Raw genomic sequence first — 23,851 nt, 5'->3', positions numbered from 1 at the left:
TTTCAGCGCATCCATACTGCCATAGTTTTTAGTCCTCACCTTGCTCTCCAAAATGGACCACATCGAATAGTCCAACGGATTTGCGTCTGGTGAATTCGAAAGCCATTGTGTGGACGAAATGAAGTGTGGAACATGATCTTTAACCATTCTTGGTTCACACGAGCTTAATGAGACGGTGCTGAGTCCTGTTAGAACGTCCATGGTCTACGACCGAAATGTTTGCGTGTCCACGGCTCTAAAGCAGCTCCTAAAACATTTTCCCGATAATAAGTCGCATTCACTTTGACACCAGGCTCGTTAAAAACGATTGGAGAGCATCCATCAACGGTCACTGCGGCCCAAACCATTACTTGCGATGGGAAATTGCTTCGAGTGGCCATACGTGGGCTCAAATTCTCGTATGAGCGTTCGGTCAAGTAAACACGATCGTTTTGAGTGTTTATGAACTGCTCAATTGGGAAATTTTTTTCATCAGAAAACACAATGTTAGGAAATTCGCCACGTTCGTGCTCTTTCGCACCGAACTTTTTTTGCTGGGGTGAAAGATCGTGAGCTTTTTGGAGCTTGTAAGCCTTGACCTTGAGCTCACTTTTCAATATGCGTCGAATGCTGTCTTGCGATATTTTCAGTTCTTTGGCCATTTTTCTTCCACTTCGACGTGGATTTCGTTCAAGTCGAGCCTTCACTTTCCGAACCCTTTCTGGAGTTGTTGCGGTTTTTTTTTTGGTCCACCTCCATAGCGTTTTTAAATGCTACCAGTATCATTGTAACGGTTTATAGTGCGATACACAAATATTTTATTCACTTTGAAGTAACTGAGCTCACGAACAATGGCTGGTTGTGATTTTCTAGCTAAACATAACGCAATCACACTATTACCTTTGAATTCCATCACAGAAAAAAAAATTCAACAAAACTGAGACCCAAATGCTTTGATGGCTTATAAACAATATATTGAACTGTCATTAGAACAATTTTGACGTTGATGTCATGAGCTGTTTTACAGATACAAGCAGTGTGAAGTTGGTAACACTTCATATCGTTCACCCTGTATATTCGTTGTTGCTATTTACAACCTCTTCCCACCTTTCAACTAAATTGTTTTGACCAAAAATCGGCAGGTCAGGTGTCAAAGAAGTCATTGAGTCACTATTTAATGGCCTATTTGTTATCGAAGGTAACGCCCTTCATATGGTGTGACAGAGAGCGGAAAAGATGGTAATCGGTCGGTGCAAGGTCCGTAAAATACAGCGGTCTTCCCATTCAAGCTCTTGGAGTGCCCTTTTACGACTTGCGCATCATGGGGACTGGCGTTGTCGTGAAGGAATGTGGTTTGACCATGTCGGTCAGATCTTTTCAGTCGAATATCCTCATTCACACGGTGTAGCTGAACAATGTAGAGCTCCTTGTTGACCGTGGCATTATTTTCGAGCATTTCCCAGTACACCATCCCAGTCCCACCAAATACTTACCAAAATCTTCTTTGCATAAGAGGCTTGACTCTCGGCTTTGACGCTTCTTCGGTGACGAACCGGTACAAGAAACGTTGTTTATGACCGGGTGTTGCTCAAAGGCGGGAGCGATGCTGAGAAGCAATTTCTTCCTTTGTTTTTTCCGTTGAGCTCATGAGGCACATAGTCTCCCAATTTTTCGGTGAATCCCATTGAATGAAGGTGATTGAGAATTGTTTTATGATCTCTGTTTATTTTTCTCCCCAATTCACGAGTGGTTTGGCGACCGTTCTCCTTCAAAATTAATTTCAGACGTTCTTCATTGAATTCAGAAGGTCTTCCGCCGCGGGACGTGTCATCGACGTAAGCATTTTTTAAAGTCGACGAACGGATTGTGCATGTAGATTCTCCTTTCACGGGTTTTTTCTAATGGTATATCAATACTTGGCGTATTGTGAATATCTGGTTGTTTTCAAGTTACTTTTAATAATAAACAAATTATAAACAAATAATTTTCAGAAGTCTGACTTATTTTTTGGTGAGTTCAAAGATTCACCTCGAACAAAGGATGGAATTAACTCGTCAAAATTTTCGTGCGATAGCTTTTTCCAATTTTCGATTGGGTTATCGAAACAGGATGAATCGACTTTTGGCATTGAAGTACCACAATTCAGCCACTGTGAGACGCTGGTATAACGAGTTTCAGGATGAATTTTGTGAAGGTCCGCAACGCCAGAACAGGACTATTGTCGATTGATGTATATTAAAAAAATTTTGAAGAAATTCAGCTGCGGTGGTTCAAAGCACGTCTATGACATCGTAATAGATAATGAATCTTTGATCTATACATACGAGCCGGAAACGAAACATCAACCGACAGTATGAGTGTTCTCAGACTTATGTTAATGCAATAAAAGTTGTTCGCAGAAGAAGCACCTCAAAGCAAACAGTCGCCAATTTTTTCGGTTAATCTGGTCGTGTAACAGATCTGTGGTCTGTGCCACTAAAGATACTTAAAACAGTAAATTCTGAGTAGTAAGCAACCACTTGCTTGCTGCAAGTTTTCAGAAAATTATGGAAAACCAACCGCGAAAGACAAATCATCCTTCACTAAGACAATGCGAGCACTCATGTGAGGGCTCACACAAAAGATCGAATTAATGAATAATTTGCCTTACTGTCCTGATTTGGCACCATATGATTTCTTTTTATTTTGGAACCTTAAAAATAAATTTACGAGGTCAACGTTTTTCAATGCCTGAAAATGTTGATGATACATTTATACATCTCGTTTTGCAGGTATCCACTTCTAAGCGATAAAAGTGATTTAAAATTTGGTTCAAGCGAATGCAGATGTGCATTGAATACCAACGAGAATATTTTTAAAACCAATAATCATTTTCATTATTATTTTATTATGTATTCATTATTGGGCGTACGAAGCTTGTCACCGCACTAAATTAAAGTTTTCTAAGATTAATAAAGCTAGCAAAAATCTCAATATACTGACTTTTTTGATTTAAAAAATAAAAAAAGACGCGTAAATTAAAACTCGAGGTCACAGAGCTGTGGGTATAGGAAGTTTAAAACCAAAAAGAGCGCCCATATCTCCAATCCAGCTATGAAAGTGCTAATAATCCTTTCGTTCGTTGAACTATTCATATAATAGCAGAATGTGCATTTGACAGCTGAAGTGACCAATGGTATATTTCTTCTTTAGTGTGCCAAACAGCGACAATTGCAGAAATTGAGTTCATTTGAGTTCCAATCGCTTCGAAGAGACTCTTGCACCGAACTGACAGTGCGAAATGACCTTGCAGAAATATTTTAATTGCTTAAGTGACTTTCATGCACAGTTTTGTTGCTACTTGGTTGTTGTGCTATTAAGAAACTGACTACGTACGTCCGAATTTGACTGGAACTATTTATACTGGCTCGCTAAGAAATTCTGGCGCCACTAAGCATTCGTTTTGGCGAGTGATTCACTGCTATTGACCGAAAAGTATTCATGCAACAAAAAAAATGAATGTCCACCAAATGGAATGACAGCAACACATACATTCAGTTGTCACAATATATTGCAAACTAGGTTGGAATATGAATGCGAGAAATATCGAATGAGTCAATAGCGTGAAAAAGAGCTGCTGCTAAATATTGAAGAACTTTTATAAATCATTCAACCCGTGCTGACCTACGGCGCAGAAATTTGGAACATGACTCTTGCCGACGAATATTTGAGCCCAAAATATTGCGTAAGGTATTTGGTCCAATACGCGAAGAAGATGGCGACTGCACAATCAGGCACAATAAAGAGCTGCTAAGTCTCCGCAATGACGAAAATATTGTTAGATTTATCAAATCACAACGCATCAGGTGGGCAGGACACAAAAACTTCTGCTGGACCACAGACCTTTTTGTTCAAGACCCCGTAAGAGGCCAAAAACAACTTAGCTGCTTAACGTAACCTAAGATTTGAAATAATTGGGCGTCAAAAACTGGAAATCTCTTGCGCTGGATCATGTTGAATGTATATAGAAAGATGGTTGGGGCTGTAGCGCTAATAGATGATGATGAATTCACTGAAAGAAAAATAACAATTTTTTTTAGGGTGGAAATTTCAGCAACTTTATAACTTTCTAGAGCCCCTGGAGCCAGATCAACTGAAAGTAAAAAGTGCTCCAGGTATTAATATTGCAAAGTCTTTATCCGAAATTTGCGAAATTTATGCGTAGCTGCGCTGGCAGCTATGTATCCACGCAACATCTAATATGTATCGATGAGAATATCGTAGCTGTTGTTTCTATTGTTGTTGTTGTAGCAGTGCACCAGGCCCTACCGGTGTAGTTACCAATCACTATCGTCTAACTCATTTTGCTGTGCTCCTTCTCCGGGAGCATAGAATTCTCGTTATGAAGGCGTTGCAGGGGGCACAGCAGGAAGCATCCTGGCTGTCGTTATGGCAGTATTTTACCAGGTCTGGTGCTTTGTCCACTACTAAAAACTAGTGCCAGGCGACCAGATTGGCGCAACATAACTCAGTACCAATTGCTTTAAATATTGCCAATTATATTTCTTTATCTTCGCCCCAAGTGCTGGCGGCTAGTAATTTGAGCACCTTGTTGCAGTTTTGGACCTTAGTGACAATTGCGGTTATATGCGTTGAAAAGGAGAGCAAACTTCGAAGGGGACACCCTAAATTTTGAAATTATTGATGTGCCATCGACTATCACATTTAGCTGTGGTTTGACCTCCTTCGTCCAGGTGAGGAAGACGGAAGAACGCTAGAGATTCCTTGCAGTAAAAAAACGGTGTCATTGCCAGGCCCAGTCATATGAGTCAGTATTCTCAAGTCTCCAGCAACGCCGAGTGTACATATTTTTAAGGAATTAGTCATCCCTCGAACCACTCTCCCAAAAATGTTATAAACGTTCCCACGGTAGTCGGTTCTACCTTACCAGAACGACCCCGATTTATATCCGGCCAAGAACTTGCACTCCAGCAGCATAAACCGTACGTATATGGAGAATTTTTATCCTATTACAACATGTTAAAAATTCGTCGTTGCTGACTTCAACTCCTTATGCCCCTCAGCTCAACGAACTATTAATCAATCAGTCAAATCCTTTTATTGCGACTGTTTTTCGTAAGGTTGCTGATATCGAAAAATAAAGATTTTGGCTGGCCACACAGACCAAGATTTGGTGCCACCAGCCTTTCATTTGAAAGGATTCCGAAGTAGCAGTTGATTCCATTTCAAGCCCAAAGTGCACACCAAAAGCTCTAGCTATCACCCGAGAAATATAGTAACCTAATGGACAATGCCGAAAACAGAGCACATTTGGATATAAAATTTGTATGAAACAAACGTAAAAGACTACCGAAACTCCTCCTTCCGATATGCAACATTTTTTATTCTTGTCAGCAATCGTATTTTTAAGGCCTTTGAAAAACGGGTGTTTGTGCATTTATCCACTCTAAATAGCCAACTCTGTGCTCAACCGAATCTTTTACTAATTTATGATGCCCCCATTATTTTAGGCCACTTGCGAGCAGCAGTTGGTTTTTATGAGCAGAGTTTTATGAAACGTAAACGCAGGGGTTAAATTAAAGACATATGTATATAGGTATTTTCTGATTTTGCTGGAGGGATAATTTTATGAAAGAATTTAATTTATCATGAGTTTTTGAACTTAAAAATAACTGAAATTAAATTTATTTAGTTATTATTTCATGCAATTAATTTCCGTAAATCTATCACATCGTCACTCATATCCTAGTAGCCATTAAAATTCGCGTGACTTATCTCTCTACTCCGGCCGAGACTATATAATGAATGCCATAATCCAATCAAGAAATTTTGCCACATCCACATATATGACATATTGATCACAGAGGCATTTGTTTTGATTCGACGGTAGTGTGGCCGAGACCATGCCACGCAACAGCCAACGATTGTTCCTTTTCAAAAACAATCCAGCACCTGAATCTCCGGTACAAGGGCCTCCCCGAACTCGCTGATCAGCAAATGTAATGGTCAAATAGTCACGCGCCGGACATGCTGAGGTCACCGAACCTGCGCAGAAAGTGCGATTGGAAGTGAGGCTACGTAGAAGTGGACTTGATGCGAAACAAACCTCGTTTGACACAATTGGCGCTTCAATAATACGCGGTACTCCAGCTATAGTTGGCTTACTGTGGTTCTTCGTATTTGAAATACCCCAGCCTACAATAAAGCCGCGCTCGCCAACTATATACTCGAGTTGACTAGCACCGCTCCACAGACAGGCTGGACGTATGTAAGTATTAAAACTAAAAGTAACAAAAGAAATTTAATTTTCACAACACTAAATTCGATTATTTTGACTACTTACCGCACTTGATGCTTTAACATCACCACCGCTATATCCGCATCATAGGTGCCAAGTAGATCATCATAGTCGGGATATATGAAAATGTCACTAACCGGCGCTGCTATTGAGTATTCCTCATTCCAATTTTGCAGATTGTGCCGACCGAGAAAAACAAGCACCTCGTTGGCTGGGTAACCTTGCTTATGTAGCTGGAAACAGTGCGCTGAACTTATGACCACACGTGAGGACACCAAGGTGCCAGCGCACTGATAAGTTAGTGATGTCAAATTGTTCACGTAAATTGCGGCCAACCATGGCCAGGCACCACGTTGAAGTATCGTCGCTGGCAAAGTGGTCGACGAGCTGTTGGAGTAACGAAAATGCGTGACATTTTCAGCGTTGTCAGCCATGTTCGGCAAAAGTATGGGCGGCGTGACATCGGATGTCTGAAGTGGGTTGTTGGTTCCATTATCGTTGACTTTACCACCACGCACTGAGGTAGCAAGCGGAATTTTGCTGTTCGCGATGTGATGCCTTTGCTTTTCATCTGTGTGTGATATCAAAGGTTTGGTATTGCCAGCGGCTAGTGTTGAAGCGGTAAGCGGCGGCGATGGTGCGCGAGAACGTATGAGTGGATCTATTTTTCCGCAAATGTTTTCATTTGCTTTGTACTTAGCTTTGCTAAAATGAAATAAGTGAAAGTATTGTGAAGAGGTTGAATGCGTTGATTTCGTTCAAGATGATGGCGCAGCACAGTGAAATGTTGGAGGTGGTCTAAAAATAAATTTTAAGACACGCAACGCATAGTTTTCGAAGTAAGTAGCTATAATTTTTATATAGTGCTCTAGGATTAATGGAGGAAATTTTAGTCAAAAAATATATCTATGATAATCAAATCACTATAGATCAACTGTTAGTAAATTGTGTTAAGAGACTTGTGGAGCTAAAATATGTAATCTAATAAACAATTACACCAGATAACAAAACCAAAGTAATTAAAAAAAAAATTAGAAAATCGCCACACTTGCGACTTTTACACTTTAGCTGTTGAGGTGAGAAGCAAGATTTTACGGGTTAGGTCGCTGAAGAGATTAAAACTGTTTTTTTTGCTATGTTTAAAAGTTTTTGGTATACTATACCTTAAAAATGGGATGTGCAAGCGATTACAATAGGACAATTTTCTAAGTGTTCTTAAATATTTAATAATTAGTTTTAACCCGCGGCCCCACACGCGTAGGAGTAGTTTTGAGGGATTTAGGATATGTATATAAAAGAATTACAAACATAATTTCATAGAAAATAATTTTTTATTAATAACCATAATATTACAATACCCGGCATCCGTTGCTATGCCTCGTTGAATAAAATCAAAACAACCAATCAGAAAAATAGCAAGCAAAATTATTCTTATTAATTTTCTATCTCAAATCGTTTTTTAACTTTGCATTTAGGTCATAGTTGAACAGCTTATGCGGATTATGAACTCTAGAGTGTGCTATAAATAGTGGGAAATAGGAAAAACTAAGATTTTTTAAATTAAATGTAAGCAAATATTCGATCATTAGTGACGAATGAGAGTGGTGGCGCGGCCTGGGGGCTTTGGGAAGGGAGTTCCATCATAAAAACATGCCTATAACCTTCATTGGGTGAAAATGTGAATGTATACAAATTTTTACGTCATTTGGTATTGTCGTTTCGTAGTGATGCGCGAACAACGTACAGACATTCACCTTTATAGTACAGATTTTTTTTTATTTATATAATAAACTTACTTGCTCTTAAATTTTATTTTATTTTATTTGAAATATTTCTTAAACACATCGAGTCATAACCGCCGAAAAAATGTATCCCACAAACTCGAAATTTTACAGGGGAAGGTTTTTTTTTTAATTAAATCAGTTTGAATAAAGCCATTATTTTAAAATTTATAATGTATGCTATATTGGATCCGCCATTTTGAATTTAAAAAATCTGACTTCAGATTCGTAATCAGCGACCCCAAAACCCCTTAGAAATACATTTTAAATAAATCGAAATAAATTAATATTTTCGGCCGCCATATTGGATCCGCCATTTTGAATTTTGGAAATCTGCTTCCGAAATCGTAATCTGCGACCCTAAGAACATAAAGAATCAGTATTACTTTTTTTCATTGCTCCTGGTTTTCTTAGGAGCACACAAGATTTTAAATAAACTCTAATTTTTAGTGAGCTTAGACGCCATAATTTGGACGCCATATTGAATTTCTCAATGGGCCAGACGGCTTTCAATAGTGGACATTCAGACAATCATTTTGAGACCTTGGACTTCAAAATCGGTCCCATAGAATTTTGGACCGGCTAGTGTACCGGTTGACGTGGAACGTCCCATATATATAATACTTATATATATATAAATTTAAATTTACAATATCCAATTCGCAATTTGAATTTTTGTTTATGTTTACTTTGCGATCAGCTGTTTTTCTCACTTGCAAATTCTTACAAGGAAAAATGTATCCATTAAAAACTTGCAACTGCCCTCGAAAGAAATGCCATTTTGCTCTCTCACTTTGCCTTACTTTACAAGTTGTTTGCATACATGAACACCAAAACTTCTGTAACAATTTATTGGTAAAACTCTTGTAACAATTTATTGGTAAAACTCCAAAAATATCAATCATTGTAAATTACGGTAGGATGTACGAAAACAAATAATGATCATTTTCCGTTCCTGCTTTAACATCTTCTTTTCCCTTTGATTGGAGCGAAATCCTCCAAGCGCTAACCGCTTAAGCGATTTTTCTCGAGTTTAGTTAAGTGCGCCTCATTTATTTCGTTTTTTTTACATCACCTTATACGAAATGTATCTTTCAGTTTCGAAACAAACTTTACAGAGTGTTTGTATCTGGTTAGTTGACATAGAAGTTTAAGTCCCTTGAAGCAGTAATTAAATGTGATCTAAGATGCATAATTTTCCCCCTGAGTCAGCCAAATTGAGCCACTTAATAAATTCCTCTTCTCTTGGAAAAGATACTTTTTATTTCAGAGCAAATCCTAAGGAAAAAGTACTCAATAGCATAGAAATTAAAACTTTTGCTTAAAAATTAGAATGCAATATTGTTTTTGTTGTACCACAAAAGAGGGCGTTAAGTTCATTCATGTCCCAAAAGATGAAATGAAAAGAAATCAGGCGAAAAAGTTTACGTCTATCACTTTTCGACAAAGGACTTCGGGATAGGGCCAAATCGGAAAAGGGCGAAGTGGCCTAGTGATGCTCTTCCGATGCCCATGGAAATTTTGCACTGCTGGAATGAGCCTTAGAAGCCCCGTCAGTTGGTTGACGTTTCTGCGCAAACAGAATAAATCCTTTTTTATTTAAAAAGTGTTGCTTTATTTAAACGAATTTTGATTTCGATCATATACTGATTGTCGTGTGGATAAATTCGAGTCCAATGCCCGTCAAACACTTTCAGAGAGGTAGATTAAAAAGTTAGAAGGCCCAACCAAAGCAATTCATTGGGCTTGGGACGATATGGCACAGGTAACATCCAAAATTCGTGCATGAATTAACATATGTAGTTCTTCTGAGAATGAGAAAAATATCTGTTTTTGCGAAAAACTTATTGATTTTAAGATATATGTTGTCGAAGCTTTTGCGAAATGTACCGAAAGTTGCAGAAATTGTTAAAATTCAACAATTAAGTTGACAAAATAAGTAAAGGTGTATTTTATTTCTGTATAGTTTTGCTTAGCATGATTGTTAGTCAAACCACGAGGTTTTGCATTTAGGGATATTTACCTTTCTAAGGCCTGCAATAAATCACAGCAAATTTAGAAAACATTACTTAGTTAAAGCTTTACAAACCAAAATACCATTATAACTACAGTATAATTCCTCTTAACCGGCTTCGCATTAACCGGTCGACGGGTTAACCGGCCTGTTTACAACAGCCGAGCGCAATGCAACATTTTCCAAGAAATTCACCGGCGAGGTGATGCGGCTGGGATTCCCCCGATATTACGGGGAGATCCCGGCGAAGTAAACTATAAACGATGTTAGATAGGATTTTGTCGTTTGTCGTTTTGATCAATTTGGTTTGTTTTTGCTGTGGGTACGGACTTAACATAGTTCTTTCGTTAACAATGAGTGCAAAGCGCAAACGAATTGTGGTTTCGATGGATACACGTTTAAAAGTGCTAAGGCGGATTGATAATGGTAAATCCGTAGCGAAAATATGTGCAGAATTTAATGTTGGAAAAAGCACTGTAAATGACTGGCGAAGAGATAGGCGTTCCATTGAGGAGTTTTGCTCGAAAATGGAATCTGATAGAAATCTGGGTAGCCGTTGTACGAGAAAAAAACCGATTTGCGAGGTCATCGATGAAGCTTTGTGGATCTGGTTTCTTCAGGAACGTCGAAGAGGTACACCGATTGGCGGCCCAATTTTGAAAGAAAAAGCTTTGGCTATCCACCAGAAAATTAATATTGGAATTGACTTTGTGTCAAGTGATGGTTGGCTTAATCGATGGAAGAAGCGACACGGAATTCATTTCTCACATGTAAGTGGAGAAAAAAGTTTGGTTAAATGGTTAAAACAGAGGAGTTATCTCCAGAAAAAGTCTATAATATGGACGAGACCGGGCTAAACATTAAAATGTTACCAGAAACAACTTTTCTAGGCAGTCATGAACAGTCTGCCTCTGGCTTCAAAAAGAGCAAAGAACATATTACAGTGGCCGTTTGTTCGAATGCAGCAGGGACTCATAAAATTCCTCTTTTCGTTATTGGCAAGTCTGCTATACCACGGGCATTCAAAAACTTGAATCCATCTTCCCTTCCGGTTTATTATAAGTCACAAAAGTCAGCGTGATTGAATTCAGACTTGTTTAAAGAGTGGTTTAATTTGGAGTTTGTTCCAAAAGTTAAAAAACATTTAAAAAGTGTAAACTTGCCTATTAAAGCAATTCTTGTGCTAGATAATGCTCCAACCCATCCTCATGACTGCGCTGTAGATGACATAAAATTAGTTTATCTTCCTCCTAATGTGACAAGCTTAGTGCAACCAATGGACCAAGGAGTGATAGAAAGCTTAAAAAGACGATACAGGCGTAAACTTGTTTCTGAAATTCTGCAACATTCGGAGAGTGAAGAGGTCTTTTAGAAGTCATCAAAAAGATCAATATCAAGGACGTTATCTATATGTTAGCTACAGCATTTCAAGAAATGCCCTCTTCAACGTTTGTTAAGTCTTGGAGAAAACTTTGGCCAGATGTTGAGAATCTAATTGTGAATATCGAATATTGCAGGGACTGAAGAAGAAGAAAACAAATCTACTTTACAAGACCTTCAAAAGTTATCGGGTAACGAATCATTACAGGCAGAAGATGTGGAAAATTGGATGATAAACTGTGACGAACACCTTGAAAATGAATTTTTGAATGATGACGAAATCATAGATTTAGCAAACAAAGAACAAGAGGAAGATGATGAGAGTAGTGACGTTGAAGAGGAGAAACAGTTTTTCATGAAGGAGCCAAAAATGTAATGGAAATTGCATTGAAATACATTGAGCAGCAACATGAGTCAACAGCATTAGACGTTTGTGATTAGAAAATGGAGGAATGTAGCATTCAGAAATTCACTGAAGGTTAAAAAACAGAAGAAAATCACAGACTTTTTCAAAAAATAATTATTACACTTATATTTTATTGATGTAACACATTAACATATGTAAATATGAAATACATAAATATGTAAAAAATGCTTCTCCATTTTTTTAAATGTATGTACACAATATATTATACAAGTACACTTCGGATAAACCGGCCAAAACGGCAACCGGCCAGGTATGCAGTCCCGAGGTGACCGGTTAAGAGGAATTGTACTGTATATAGTATATGAAGAACTCGGTAACTTGTTGTCAATATATTTATATGTGATGTGCTAATATTATTTTCTTTAATGTCAATGGCCTTGCAAACAAATATATGTTCCCCGCGTTTTTCGAGTAAGTTAAAAAGCACGAAGTTCTTGAAGTTGTAGAGACCCACCTAACTGAAGAGAAAAGAAATCAAGCAAAGAACTATTTCTCAGATTGGAAACCGGCAAGCCGTAGCCGCAAATGTGGAAGAGCTACTGGATGTTGCGTGCATGGAGTCAAAAGATAATTGCAAAAAAAGCGCATACGACATAGTTTCAAAACGAAAATGGAGTAGTTGTGATAAGATTCCACGTAAAGGATCACATAATAACATTTATACCATCGTATATAAGTGGAACAGCTTGGCACGAAGAAATTGAGGTGGTAAAGGGATTTTTCAAGGAAAGCACAGAGATGATTTCAGTTGTTATGTGAGATCTAAATGTTAGAGTTGGAAATATACAACAAAATATCGAAGACTTGTACGCAGCTATATTACATTCTCAGCAGATATTGGAAAAAGGAGCTCAAGAGGCATGGTATTAAATAATAAAGGCAAACATTTTATGGATTTCTGTGAGGACTATGGTCTAATTATATTGAATGGCAGAACAACTGGGAATGAGGAAGGCAATTTGACTTACATAAGTGCAGTTGGTAACTCTGTAAATGGTATATGTATGTGTAGTCTCCCTTGAAGATTTCAAATACGTTGAAAGGTTCGAAGTTGAATCAAAAGTATGGCCAGACCATATGCCAATTAAATTAATATTAAAAATAAATATGTTACTAAACGAATTGGAAAACATCAACTTATTGCCCTAGGTAACGCTTAAAGAAACAGATCAGATAAACTATCACTTAAGCCTAAACCAATATCTAAATAAGTTTAAAAATGGAGAAGAAATAATGGATCTGAAGAAGCTTGCCAACGTAATAAAAATGTCAGTGCCACAGTCTCCTACCAGAAATATTAAAATCACTTTTAAAAATGCATGGTTCACTTTCAAATGTTTTAAGGCTAGGAGTTTAGCGAAGGATATAAGAGGAAACTCATTTTGTAAACTCAAGTTGGTACAAAAATATTGCGAACGATTTTAACCACTATTTTCAAAGCCTACTAAACCAACCACAATTAACAGAAGGCATTTATTACGCAGCTGTGCTATGCAAAGAAGAAGATCTGGTTAAGGACTTTATGGAAGTCGAAAAAACCATTGAAAACGCTAAAATAAATAAAGAGCCAGGAGAAGATAGAATACTTTATGAACTGCTAAAGTTTGCTTCGCCAGAATTCCTATTGGGATTAACAAAGGTATACAACATAACTTTTGAGACTATTAGAATCGATGAGACTTTTGAAAAACAATAATTTTCCCAATGTAAAACAAAAGGAGATGTAAATGCAACCAGTAACTATCAAGGAATATCTTTTATGAATTCTATCGCAAAGGTGTTAATGGTATTGATTAACGCAAAACTTGGGAATTGGGTAGAAAAAAACAAAGTGCTCACAGGACTCCAAGCCGGCTTTAGAAGAAACTATTCAACTGTAGATAACATTTATAATCTTGCGTCTATTGTACATTTAAAATTTCATGAAAATCAAAAATTCCACGCATATTTTGTTGATTTATAAACTTCGACAGATGGAAATATCTAGCAAGATAACGAACCTGATAGAAAATATCTACGAGAAGGTGGACTATTGGTTGAGGCCATGAATATACGTATTCTCCTTTATGCCGATGATATTGTTCTCTTGGAGGATAACCCTAAGGTCATGCAATCCGTGAGTAATAACCTGGAGAAATACTGCGCTGAATGGAATATGGAAGTAAATCCAAATAAATCGGAGATGATGGTCTTTAGAAGACGTGGACGACTTTTCCAGGCAGAAAAATGGTGGTATCAAGGTAAAGAAATTAAATTGGTGGCCGAATATAAATATCTTGGTGTCATTCTCACACCCAAAATGGCATTCGGCAAATACTTAGAAGCCAGAAATGCATAATAATTGCAGATGGAACGATTTTTTAGCGAAGCTATTCGTTTCATTAAAATCAAAGTGGAAGCTTTTCCAAGCGGTATGCAAAGCGATACAAGCTTTCGCAGCGCAAGTTTGGGGTTATGCTTTATTTGATGAAGTAAATAAAAGAATCCTCAAACTACCCAAATTCACTCCGAATTATGCAATAACACTAGAAACTAATTTATAAGATAGCCACATTTATTCTTTAAAACTACACGTGAAGTATATCTGGAAAACTATTTATAAATACAATTACAACAGACTCCCACACAAACTAACACAAGGCATCTTAATTAAAAATATATTTTGGGTTAAACATCTGAACGACATGGAAATGGAGTTCGGTCTAAAGTTTGAAGAAAATATCACCGCTACAGACTGGCAAGATCGCTGTGTGCAGCTTCTTACCAAAATGAAAATAAATAATCTGAACATGACAAGGCAAAAAGCACAATCAAGCGCGACGCGAATTTATAAACATTTAGACTACTCACAGAAGATATGCGACTAGCTGACAATGCAACAATTTTCAGAACAATATGTGGTTTACTAAAGTTAAATGCAACCACGTATGGAAATACCCAGAAAATTTTCACCCTTAAACGAGGATGAAGATATGCACCACTTCTTAGGAAGGCGTCCGGTACTGAAGGAGATCAGAACAAGATACCTAAACGCAGCGAAGCTAAATCAAGCAGAAGTAATAGATATACTTAAGGGCCACAATTGGAGAAGACCAACTTGCTTTACATACTCAGCCTCACGCTCTAGAGAATTTCCTATTGCAGAGTTTAATTATTGATTAACTTTTGAGCTGTGATAGATAACATTGTTATTCTAAACATCATTATTATATTAAATTATTGAAGTGTAGGATGCAAAATGTATAAATAAATAAAGAAATACTACTACTATATGCCTTCTGCTCAAATATGAACGAGACGTTATCAATAAAACGGTCCGCGGATGACATATGGCAAAAATAAATTTTTTGTGTTTTGGTAGGACTGTTATAAGCTTACATGGAAAATTTCAGCGTGATATGTCACATAGTTTGTTTTCTGTGCTACTGTAAACAAGTCAAGCTCGAGTATGTTCTTCGAATTCTCTTTTATGACTTCAATTGTCTCAAAATGTTTTCCACGGAGCGTCAACTTGAGCTTGGGAAACAGGAAAAAGTCACATGGAGCCATATCAGGCGAATACGGTGCTTGCGGAACAATATTAACATTATTTTTGTTCAAATAATCGCGAACAAGACGTGATGTGTGAGCTGGTGCATTATCGTGATGCAAGAACCATGACTTGTTGTCCCACAATTCCTTCCTTTTAAGACGAATGTTCTCGCGCAAACGCTTTAAACCGTCTAAATAATATTCAGCGTTAACCGATCGGCCTTGCGGAAGGAACTCCGAGTGCACCACACCTTCGTAATCGAAAAAAACAGTCAGCATAACCTTAATTTTTGAGCGACTTTGGCGTGGTTTTTTGGGTTGATGTACGGCCCTCTTTGAACGATTTGTACCACTGGAAAACACGTGCACGCGATAAAGCAGAGTCCCCATAGGTTGTCTGCAACATTTTTAAGGCGTCTGAAGCCGAAATTTTGTTGGAATAACAAAATTTCAAACAAATTCTTTGTTCAACTTGAATTTCCATCGCTAAATTCGAAGAACACACTCGAGCTTGGCTTGTTTACAGTAGCACAGAAAAGAAACTATGTGACATATCACGCTGAAATTTGCCACGTAAGCTTATAACAGTCCTACCAAAAAACAAAAAATTTATTTTTGCCATATGTCATCCGCGGACCGTTTTATTGTTAACGTCTCGTTCATATTTGAGTAGAAGGTGTGTGAATTTTGTTAAAAATATAAACAATTAGTACCATTCATAAAATAACATAATATTATTTTATGGCTTACATCGACCTTTTTTAAATTTTTTGCTACTTTTTAAGAAAAGGGATAAACGTATGCTCCTTTTCCCCTTTCTTACTAATTGTACCAATGGATTGAGTAGCATTCGAAATCAGTTGTCAAATTGTACAATACCTTTTTATTATTGAATCATGTTTAAGGCCATCGAAGGGCTGGCGAAAATCCTCCACTGAACCCTCCCCGAGGGTGCCAGCTGGTAATAAGTACCACAGTTTTCCTATTTATAGGAGGTACTTAGCTAAGTTAAGGATACTATGGGTTGGGTTCGATACTCCTCAATAGTACAGCTCTACCCAAAGTACTCTTAACGTGGTCGGGGGTGAAGGGCTGGATTAAGGTGTGACGCGACCCGTGCCGAGAATCTGTCAGGCTTGGGGCCCTTCTAACAAATAACCAAGTCTCGAACGGAGCTTACGGATACCTGGCGCCCTCCGTAATAACTAGCCTTACCCGTGTAGTTCGGAGCTATGCACGGGCGGACATCCTTTCTCCGACACTCGTGGGTCCAAACATGCAAGACGTTTCAAAAACAATTAAAAAAAAGGAGATCGGTCCTCCTTCGAAAAGACCGACAGGAACAAACAGTTCCACAATAAGAGCAACGGTTGCACCGAGCTCACATAGAACTCCATCCATCGGCCAAATAAGTCGATCAAAGCACACAGCGACAACTTCAGCGAAAGCGAGGCCAGCTGCCACACAACCAGAGCTGGACACAGGTCCAAGCACAAGTAGAGGTGCACTAGCCCGGCAATCTACTGTGATTCAGCCCCCAAAAACGGTCCCGACCGGAAGCACAGCTACTGCTAGCTCCGGTACCGAAGGATGGCCGCTTGTGAGGGTGGTAGACCCAGCGAAAGCGAGCTACCAGGATCGCAGAAATGCAGCCAGGCTCCTAAGGAGGGTGCACGAAACTCACCCAAAAGAAGGCGAATTGTCTCAGGAGTTGAAAGAGGCGATTGATAGAGCGAAAGCGATCATTCCTGATTTCAACCCTGACTTCAAACCAACACAGTCGGCTCCAAAACGACAGCGGTCCTTGGAGGAGAATAAGCCGAGTGCAAAAAGGCACAAACCAATGGGCGTGACGCCCAGAAAATCATTTGCGGAGGTTGCAAAAGACCGCTTTATCATAGGGGTCCTGGACCAGAACCATCCTGAAGGTATGATCCCCAAGGCCCAATGGAAATGGGTAGAGGCCGAGCTAACGAAAGTGGCACTGAAGGTCATTCTGGAGAACCCCGGCCCCCCGCCTGCGTGCGAAGACTTAGGCTGGCACCAAGGCCAGATAAAAATAATAGCGTGCGACGATGAGAGATCGGTTCAGCTGTACAAAGAGGCCATCTCCAAAGTTGGAGAAGTGTACCCAAATGCCAAGCTAGTGGTCGTGGACAGGAAGGATATTCCGTCCAGGCCTCGAGCAAGGGTTTGGTTACCTTCAACCGTCGAAGACCCGGTAGAGATTATGAAGCTCATCCGGGTCTGCAATCCAGATATCCCAACGCAGGAGTGGAGATACGTCAAAACCATCACCAACCAAAGCAGCGCGGACGAATCGAAAGAGCAGAAGCGCGCCACCATGCAGGCTCTCCTGCTCCTCACGGAGAACTCAATTGAACCGTTAGCGAAATGCGACGGGCAACTGCGGTACGGTTTTGTGAAGGTGAAACTCCACATTTACAAAACCGACACGGATGCTATTGAGTTCCTCGCCACGAAAGAAAGCGAAAAGCCCATGAGGGAGCTGGAGCCCTTGAGTGAAATCGAGCCCATGAGCGAGGACGACCAGCCCACCGAAGAAGAATACGCCTCTTCAGGCTCAGAAATGGGCTTAGGGAGGTTGTACTTCGTACGGGAGGGTAAGTATCCCACACAACAGCGTAAGTATTCCGAAAGGGAACTTTTATGCGAAAGCAAAGAAGACCCAGACGTAACGTTAACAGCTAATGCATCTTCTTCAGATAAACCTACACCATTGTAAAGAAGCCTGCCATGCCCTCCTGGATCGTCTGGCAGAAGATCAGCCGGATGTAGTCCTCATCCAGGAACCCTGGGTACGGAATGGCGAAATCTGCGGTTTGAGGACACCAGGTTATAAAGTATATAAGACTAATTGTGAAGGTACTAAAAGAGCATGCATAATGGCAAAAGTACATCTTAATATCTTTATGATTCATAATTTCAGTAACGCAGATACTACGACGGTTAGCTGGGAAGTGAGCGGAAGCAACACCTGGCTAACCTCGTTCTATTTTGCCGGAGACGACACAGGTCCACTGCCGTCACCGCTAATAAGAAGCCTTGTGGAAGACTGTAAAGCTCACAACCGCAAACTAGTACTAGGAGGTGATGCCAATGCCCACCATACCATATGGGGGAGCTCGGATACAAACGAACGAGGTGAGTCTCTCTTTAATTATATTATATGTAGTAAGCTTTTAGTGTGTAACAAAGGCAACGAACCTACATTTATTACGCGTAATAGACAAGAAGTTCTTGATATTACGCTGGCAAGTCAAACCCTTTACGGAAAGATGACGCAGTGGAGGGTTCTGAATGAACACTCTTACTCCGATCATCGCTACATAGAAATTAAATTTGGGGGAAACAACCCACGGGCTCCACCCGCCAATAGGAACTTGAAAAAGACCAACTGGCATATATATAAACGGGAACTTAAGGAAAGACTTCCAAATTCCCAAAATATTACTATTGAAGACAGAGAATCATTGAACGAACACGTACAAACCCTTACGGAGGTCTGTAGAACTGCGCTAAACAAGGCTTGCCCTTTAAGTAGGTATAAGGGGAAGAAAAAGCCGCCCTGGTGGTCAGAAGACCTGTCTACATTAAGAAACGACAGCAGAAAACAGTTTAACAGAGCGAAAGCGACACGGGAGAGTAAAGACTGGGACTGCTACTACAGTAAACTAAAAATTTACAAAAAGGAAGTTAGGAAAGCGAAAAGGTCTGGTTGGAGAAAGTTCTGTGGAGAAATCGAAGGAACCACAGAGGCCTCCAGACTGCGCAAAATCCTCTCAAAAAAACACAATCCCATCGGATACCTCCAAAAACCGGACAGGAGTTGGACTACTTCGAGTGACGAAACGTTGAAGTTGCTAGTGGACACGCACTTTCCCTGCAACGAAGCATCTAACGTAGTAATCGACAATGGTACGGAAAGATCAAATTCTGACATTGAAGAAATAATCACTGAAACTAGGATAACCTGGGCAGTGAACACGTTCAAACCATTTAAATCACCGGGCCCAGATGGATTATTCCCGGCCCAAATACAACATTCACTCAACTACATCATGGAGTGGGTGACGGCCATATTTAAGGCCGCTCTGAAACTGAAAAGTGTCCCATCAACATGGAAAGAGGTAAAAGTGGTCTTTATCCCTAAAGCAGGAAAAAGTTCACACACAACACCTAAGGATTTCAGGCCAATAAGCCTATCCTCCTTTCTGCTAAAGACATTAGAAAGAATTCTAGAAGAACACATTAGGGCTAACATCAGCCCTAATAAGCTCAGCATCTCACAACATGCGTACTGTAAAGGGAAATCAACCGAAACAGCACTTAACTCACTTGTTACAGAAATCGAGAAGTCAATGTATAACAAAGAATTCACACTGGTAGCCTTCCTAGATATCGAGGGCGCTTTCAACAACATCCTACCGGATACCATAATAAAGGCACTGACGGATTTCGGGATCTCTGGAGCTCTGGTTGAGTTCATCAAAAACATGCTCTTGAGCAGATTTGTGATCGCAACCCTAGGGGCCACAGAGATCAAGAAAAAAGTTAGCAGAGGAACACCTCAAGGCGGCGTGCTGTCCCCTCTCCTATGGGTGCTGGCACTAAACTCATTGCTAAAGAGCCTAGAGGAGAGAGGACAACACGTAGTAGCATATGCGGACGATGTTGCAATGGTAGTAAGGGGGAAATTCCCCAATACACTCATAGAAATCATGCAAGATTTACTAAATATGGTTGAAAACTGGTCAAAAGCAAATGGGCTAAGTGTCAACCCCAATAAAACTGAACTAATCCTATTTACCAGGAAACACAAAATACCGAATATAACTCCTCCGACTCTAGGAGGAACGGCACTGTCATTTAGTGATGAGGCCCGCTACTTAGGTCTAATACTGGACCGAAAGCTAACATGGAAGGCAAATGTCGAAGATAGAGTAAAAAGGGCGACAATAGCACTATACTCTTGTAAACAGCTGATAGGACTAAGTTGGGGTCTCTCCCCATCTATCGTATATTGGCTTTACACGGCAATTGTCAGACCTATCCTAACATACGGCATATTAGTATGGTGGCCAGCTTTAGATAAATTGTACATCAAAAGAACCATGGCACACGTACAAAGAATGGCCAGTCTTTGCATTTGCGGAGCCCTCAGAACCACACCCACAGATGCACTAAATATCATGCTTAACATTTTACCAATAGAGCAGTACGGTAAGCAAACAGCTGCCAAAGCAACTCTCAGACTAAGAGAAATCGGTCTACTCAGAACGAACCAAAGAGGGCACTCCTCAATTTTAAAACAATTCCCCTGCATTCCCAACACAACGGATTTCTGTAGAACCAAGGACATCAATTTGTATAAATCCTTCGTCACAGTATTTCCTTCCAAAGAGGAATGGGATAACGGGCTCATTGTTAAGATAAATAAAGTAAACATCTACACAGATGGCTCAAAACTGGATAACAAAGTAGGGGGAGGGGTCTACTCCGACAAACTCGGAGTATGCCAATCATTCCGCTTACCTGATCATTGCAGTGTATTTCAGGCGGAAGTCACTGCCATAAAAGAGGGGCTTAAAGAGATAAAAACGAGAGTATTATCCACAAATGAAGTCTTCATTTACTCGGACAGTCAAGCAGCAATAAAAGCGCTGGAATCAAAAACACACTCGTCAAAAACAGTTCTAGAATGTTTTAAACTACTAGACGACGTATCTAAGTGCTACAAGGTGCACCTTATCTGGGTACCGGGCCACAGAGACATTCCAGGAAATTGTAAGGCGGATGAACTTGCAAGAGCCGGTACAACGCTCGATCTCGAACCGGATAAGGAACTGCTACCCATACCTATAGCCACCTGTAAATTACTTATAGAAAGGGAAACCATCAAAAAGGTAAATACAATCTGGCAAAACCTCACAACTTGCGAACTAAGCAGACAGACATGGCCGAACTGGAACAGCGGTCGATCGAAGATCTTGCTAAGATTCAACAGGGAATCTATAAGAAAAATGATAGGTGTTTTAACAGGTCATTGTTTAATAGGCAGCCACGCTAGAAGGTTAGGACTACCTTACTTCGATTTCTGTAGAAGCTGTCTAAATACAGAAGAAGAGGAAACAGTCAGACACCTTTTATGTGAGTGTGAAAGCCTAGCTAGGAGAAGGCTGCGCACCCTCGATACAGCATTTTTAACCGATGTAGCGGATATAGCCCATCTAAAGCTAACGAAGCTCTGCTCGTTTATTAAAGCAACCGGATGGTTTGAAAGGGAACACGTAGAGTAAGGATAAGCTCCAGTGGCATCACAATGGACCTGCCGAAGGTCTAAGTGCGTCTTACGACAACCACCCTACCTACCTACCCTACCTTAAGGCCATCGACTTTTGACCTCTTTTTACCCTCTTGCAATGGTATCACAAAGGATGAACTAAACTTCTTTCGTCCCATTGGGCCCACTCTCTGGGCAACCATTACTACCTAACCTAAGCTAACCATTCACTTGTGCAGCAGCTTCAAAGCGCGCACCAAAAATTGGAAAAAAAGCTCAGCCAAACAATTTATCAAAGGAAATATGTGAATATAGAACCTAAGTAATATATGTATGTATATAATCTTAATTATTTTTTTTTGTGTTCGTAGAGGATCTTTTTTTAAGACCCTGAGCAATACAGACTTTATAAATTAAAAATACCTATATGCATTTTTTACCCTTAAGTTACCGCCGTTTCACTATGCCTACCAACTTACATTTCTGCATGGTTCATTGGTATACGTTTCGCACTAAGTTCCGTATCGATTGTCATGGAGTCAACGTCATCATCTTCCTCTTCATCCGTCATCTCTGCAGCGGCGAATAGTGCGTCTTCCGGCATTGTGCCTGACGGCTCATCACCACCAATGAATGTAAATTTTCTAGTATGCTCGAGTTGAATTTGTGTCACGAACATACTGTGATCTGCAAGCAACAATCGATTACTTATTACAGACCGCCAAGCAAGTATGTATGAATTATCAGGTAACAATGTACACATTAGGTGTAAGCACTTGTGGTATATGAATAAATATATGTATATATGGTAGATGTATGCATATGTGTTAGTGTACCTGTTTGACCCACACAAATTACTTGATTGTTTGCAGATACTTGCAGCAGTTTCGGTGGAAAATGCGCCCGGGGGAATTTAATTTTATAAAGGACCGGCACACCGGTATGCAATTGGCCACGCGAGAGCAATTCAATTTCACCCAGGTAGTTCTATGGATATATAATAAATATACTTAATTAAATTTACCTTTGTACTCAGTGACTTCATAGGCGCCTCACCGTTGGCTTTCCGCGCATGGAGAGGGTCACCTTGATATGCAAATCCTCGTTTGGATCCGGGTTACGCACGGTGAGCAAGCCAAACCACTCAGTGCCATCGTAGTTGTATTCGAATATTTTCGGACACGGACTTAAATGTATACCATGGGTTAGAATTCGATTGATATGCTGAAAAATAATGATAATTAAAGTGACAATTGGAAAATGCATTTCGAATTTATTTAAACGCATTTATAAACAAAAAAAATTAAGTTGGCGGACAAAAGCATTTTGCGCTACTTAAAGCTTAAAGTGTCCATAAGATTCTCAAATATTAATTATGTTCCAATTGTTTCACTTTTTTGGTTTTTTATTTTTTTATTATTCACAAATTTGACATTTGCTGTCGTCTCCCTATTGCCTGCACTGACTTACTCATTTGCTTGATTTTTCACTCTCTAATGGTACTAAACTGACCAGCGATTGTTTTTTGTTTGTTCGCTACTCAGAGTTAACGCTTTTTAGGTATTGTTGTTGGCATTTGTTTAACGACAATTTCCGTAAAGCTCTAATGGGACAACCCTGCAGGGAAAATCTGAGCTCCTGAAAGAAATTTCTGGTCCACAATTAGAACGGTTTGATCAAGTGTGAGCCACCTCGCAAAAAATTAGTGATGCCAATAGCTTTTTTCGCATATTCTTAAAATATGCTCGGGATCCCGGAAAGCGCCTCTGGACATGACTTTCTTAAATTCAGTAAAATTCCAATCAGCCTAACATTTTTTGTAAGAATAAGGATGAGTGTAATATTCCATGTTGTGAAATATGTAACCCCTTCGATACCAATGTTTTTGATTTGACTTGAAATTTCTTTTCATTTTGTAAGACCGTACTATATTTACTTTAGAAGTATCTAAGTAAAATTTCAAGTCCCTTCACTCGTCTGTTCTGGCGCTAAAAAAAGTAAATTTTGAATAAAAGTTAAGCGGTGATATTTGCTCAATGCTTGCTGTATTCTTTTGCATTTACGCATTTGTATTTTTTTATAACTGCTAAATAAAAAATTGAAAACGGTTGAATTCTCAAAAAAAAAAAACAGAAAA

At 39.4% G+C, this 23,851-nt stretch overlaps 1 protein-coding gene across 2 annotated transcripts; it reads right to left on the bottom strand.

Moving 5' to 3' along the window:
• Positions 1-5,630: 5,630 nt before the first annotated feature.
• Positions 5,631-23,040, bottom strand: LOC129238792 (serine protease gd). 2 transcript variants are annotated; one of them, XM_054873979.1, is made up of 6 exons: positions 22,771-23,040; positions 22,551-22,701; positions 22,194-22,401; positions 6,323-6,982; positions 6,086-6,260; positions 5,906-6,024 (listed from the first exon to the last, which is right to left on the bottom strand). In XM_054873979.1, the coding sequence occupies exons 1-6, from the start codon at positions 22,999-23,001 to the stop codon at positions 6,016-6,018; spliced, it is 1,434 nt and encodes a 477-aa protein (XP_054729954.1). In that variant the 5' UTR covers positions 23,002-23,040; the 3' UTR covers positions 5,906-6,015. The 2 variants fall into 2 exon arrangements, with proteins under 2 accessions (XP_054729953.1, XP_054729954.1); XM_054873978.1 differs by having other exon boundaries at positions 5,631-6,260.
• Positions 23,041-23,851: the final 811 nt, after the last annotated feature.

Source organism: Anastrepha obliqua, chromosome 2 (genome assembly GCF_027943255.1).
Source record: "Anastrepha obliqua isolate idAnaObli1 chromosome 2, idAnaObli1_1.0, whole genome shotgun sequence".
Lineage (NCBI taxonomy): Eukaryota > Metazoa > Arthropoda > Insecta > Diptera > Tephritidae > Anastrepha > Anastrepha obliqua.
This window is presented reverse-complemented; position numbering and strand designations above follow the sequence as displayed.

What these genes read in the sequence shown, in the direction of transcription:
- LOC129238792 (XM_054873978.1), bottom strand. Translation starts at nt 23,001, where the DNA reads ATGCGTTTAAATAAATTCGAAATGCATTTTCCAATTGTCACTTTAATT. An exon ending in CCAATGAACCATGCAGAAAT is followed by an intron (nt 6,983 to 22,193) that starts GTAAGTTGGTAG and finishes ATTTCATTTTAG; the next exon opens with CAAAGCTAAGTACAAAGCAA. An exon ending in ATGTTAAAGCATCAAGTGCG is followed by an intron (nt 6,261 to 6,322) that starts GTAAGTAGTCAA and finishes TGTTACTTTTAG; the next exon opens with TTTTAATACTTACATACGTC.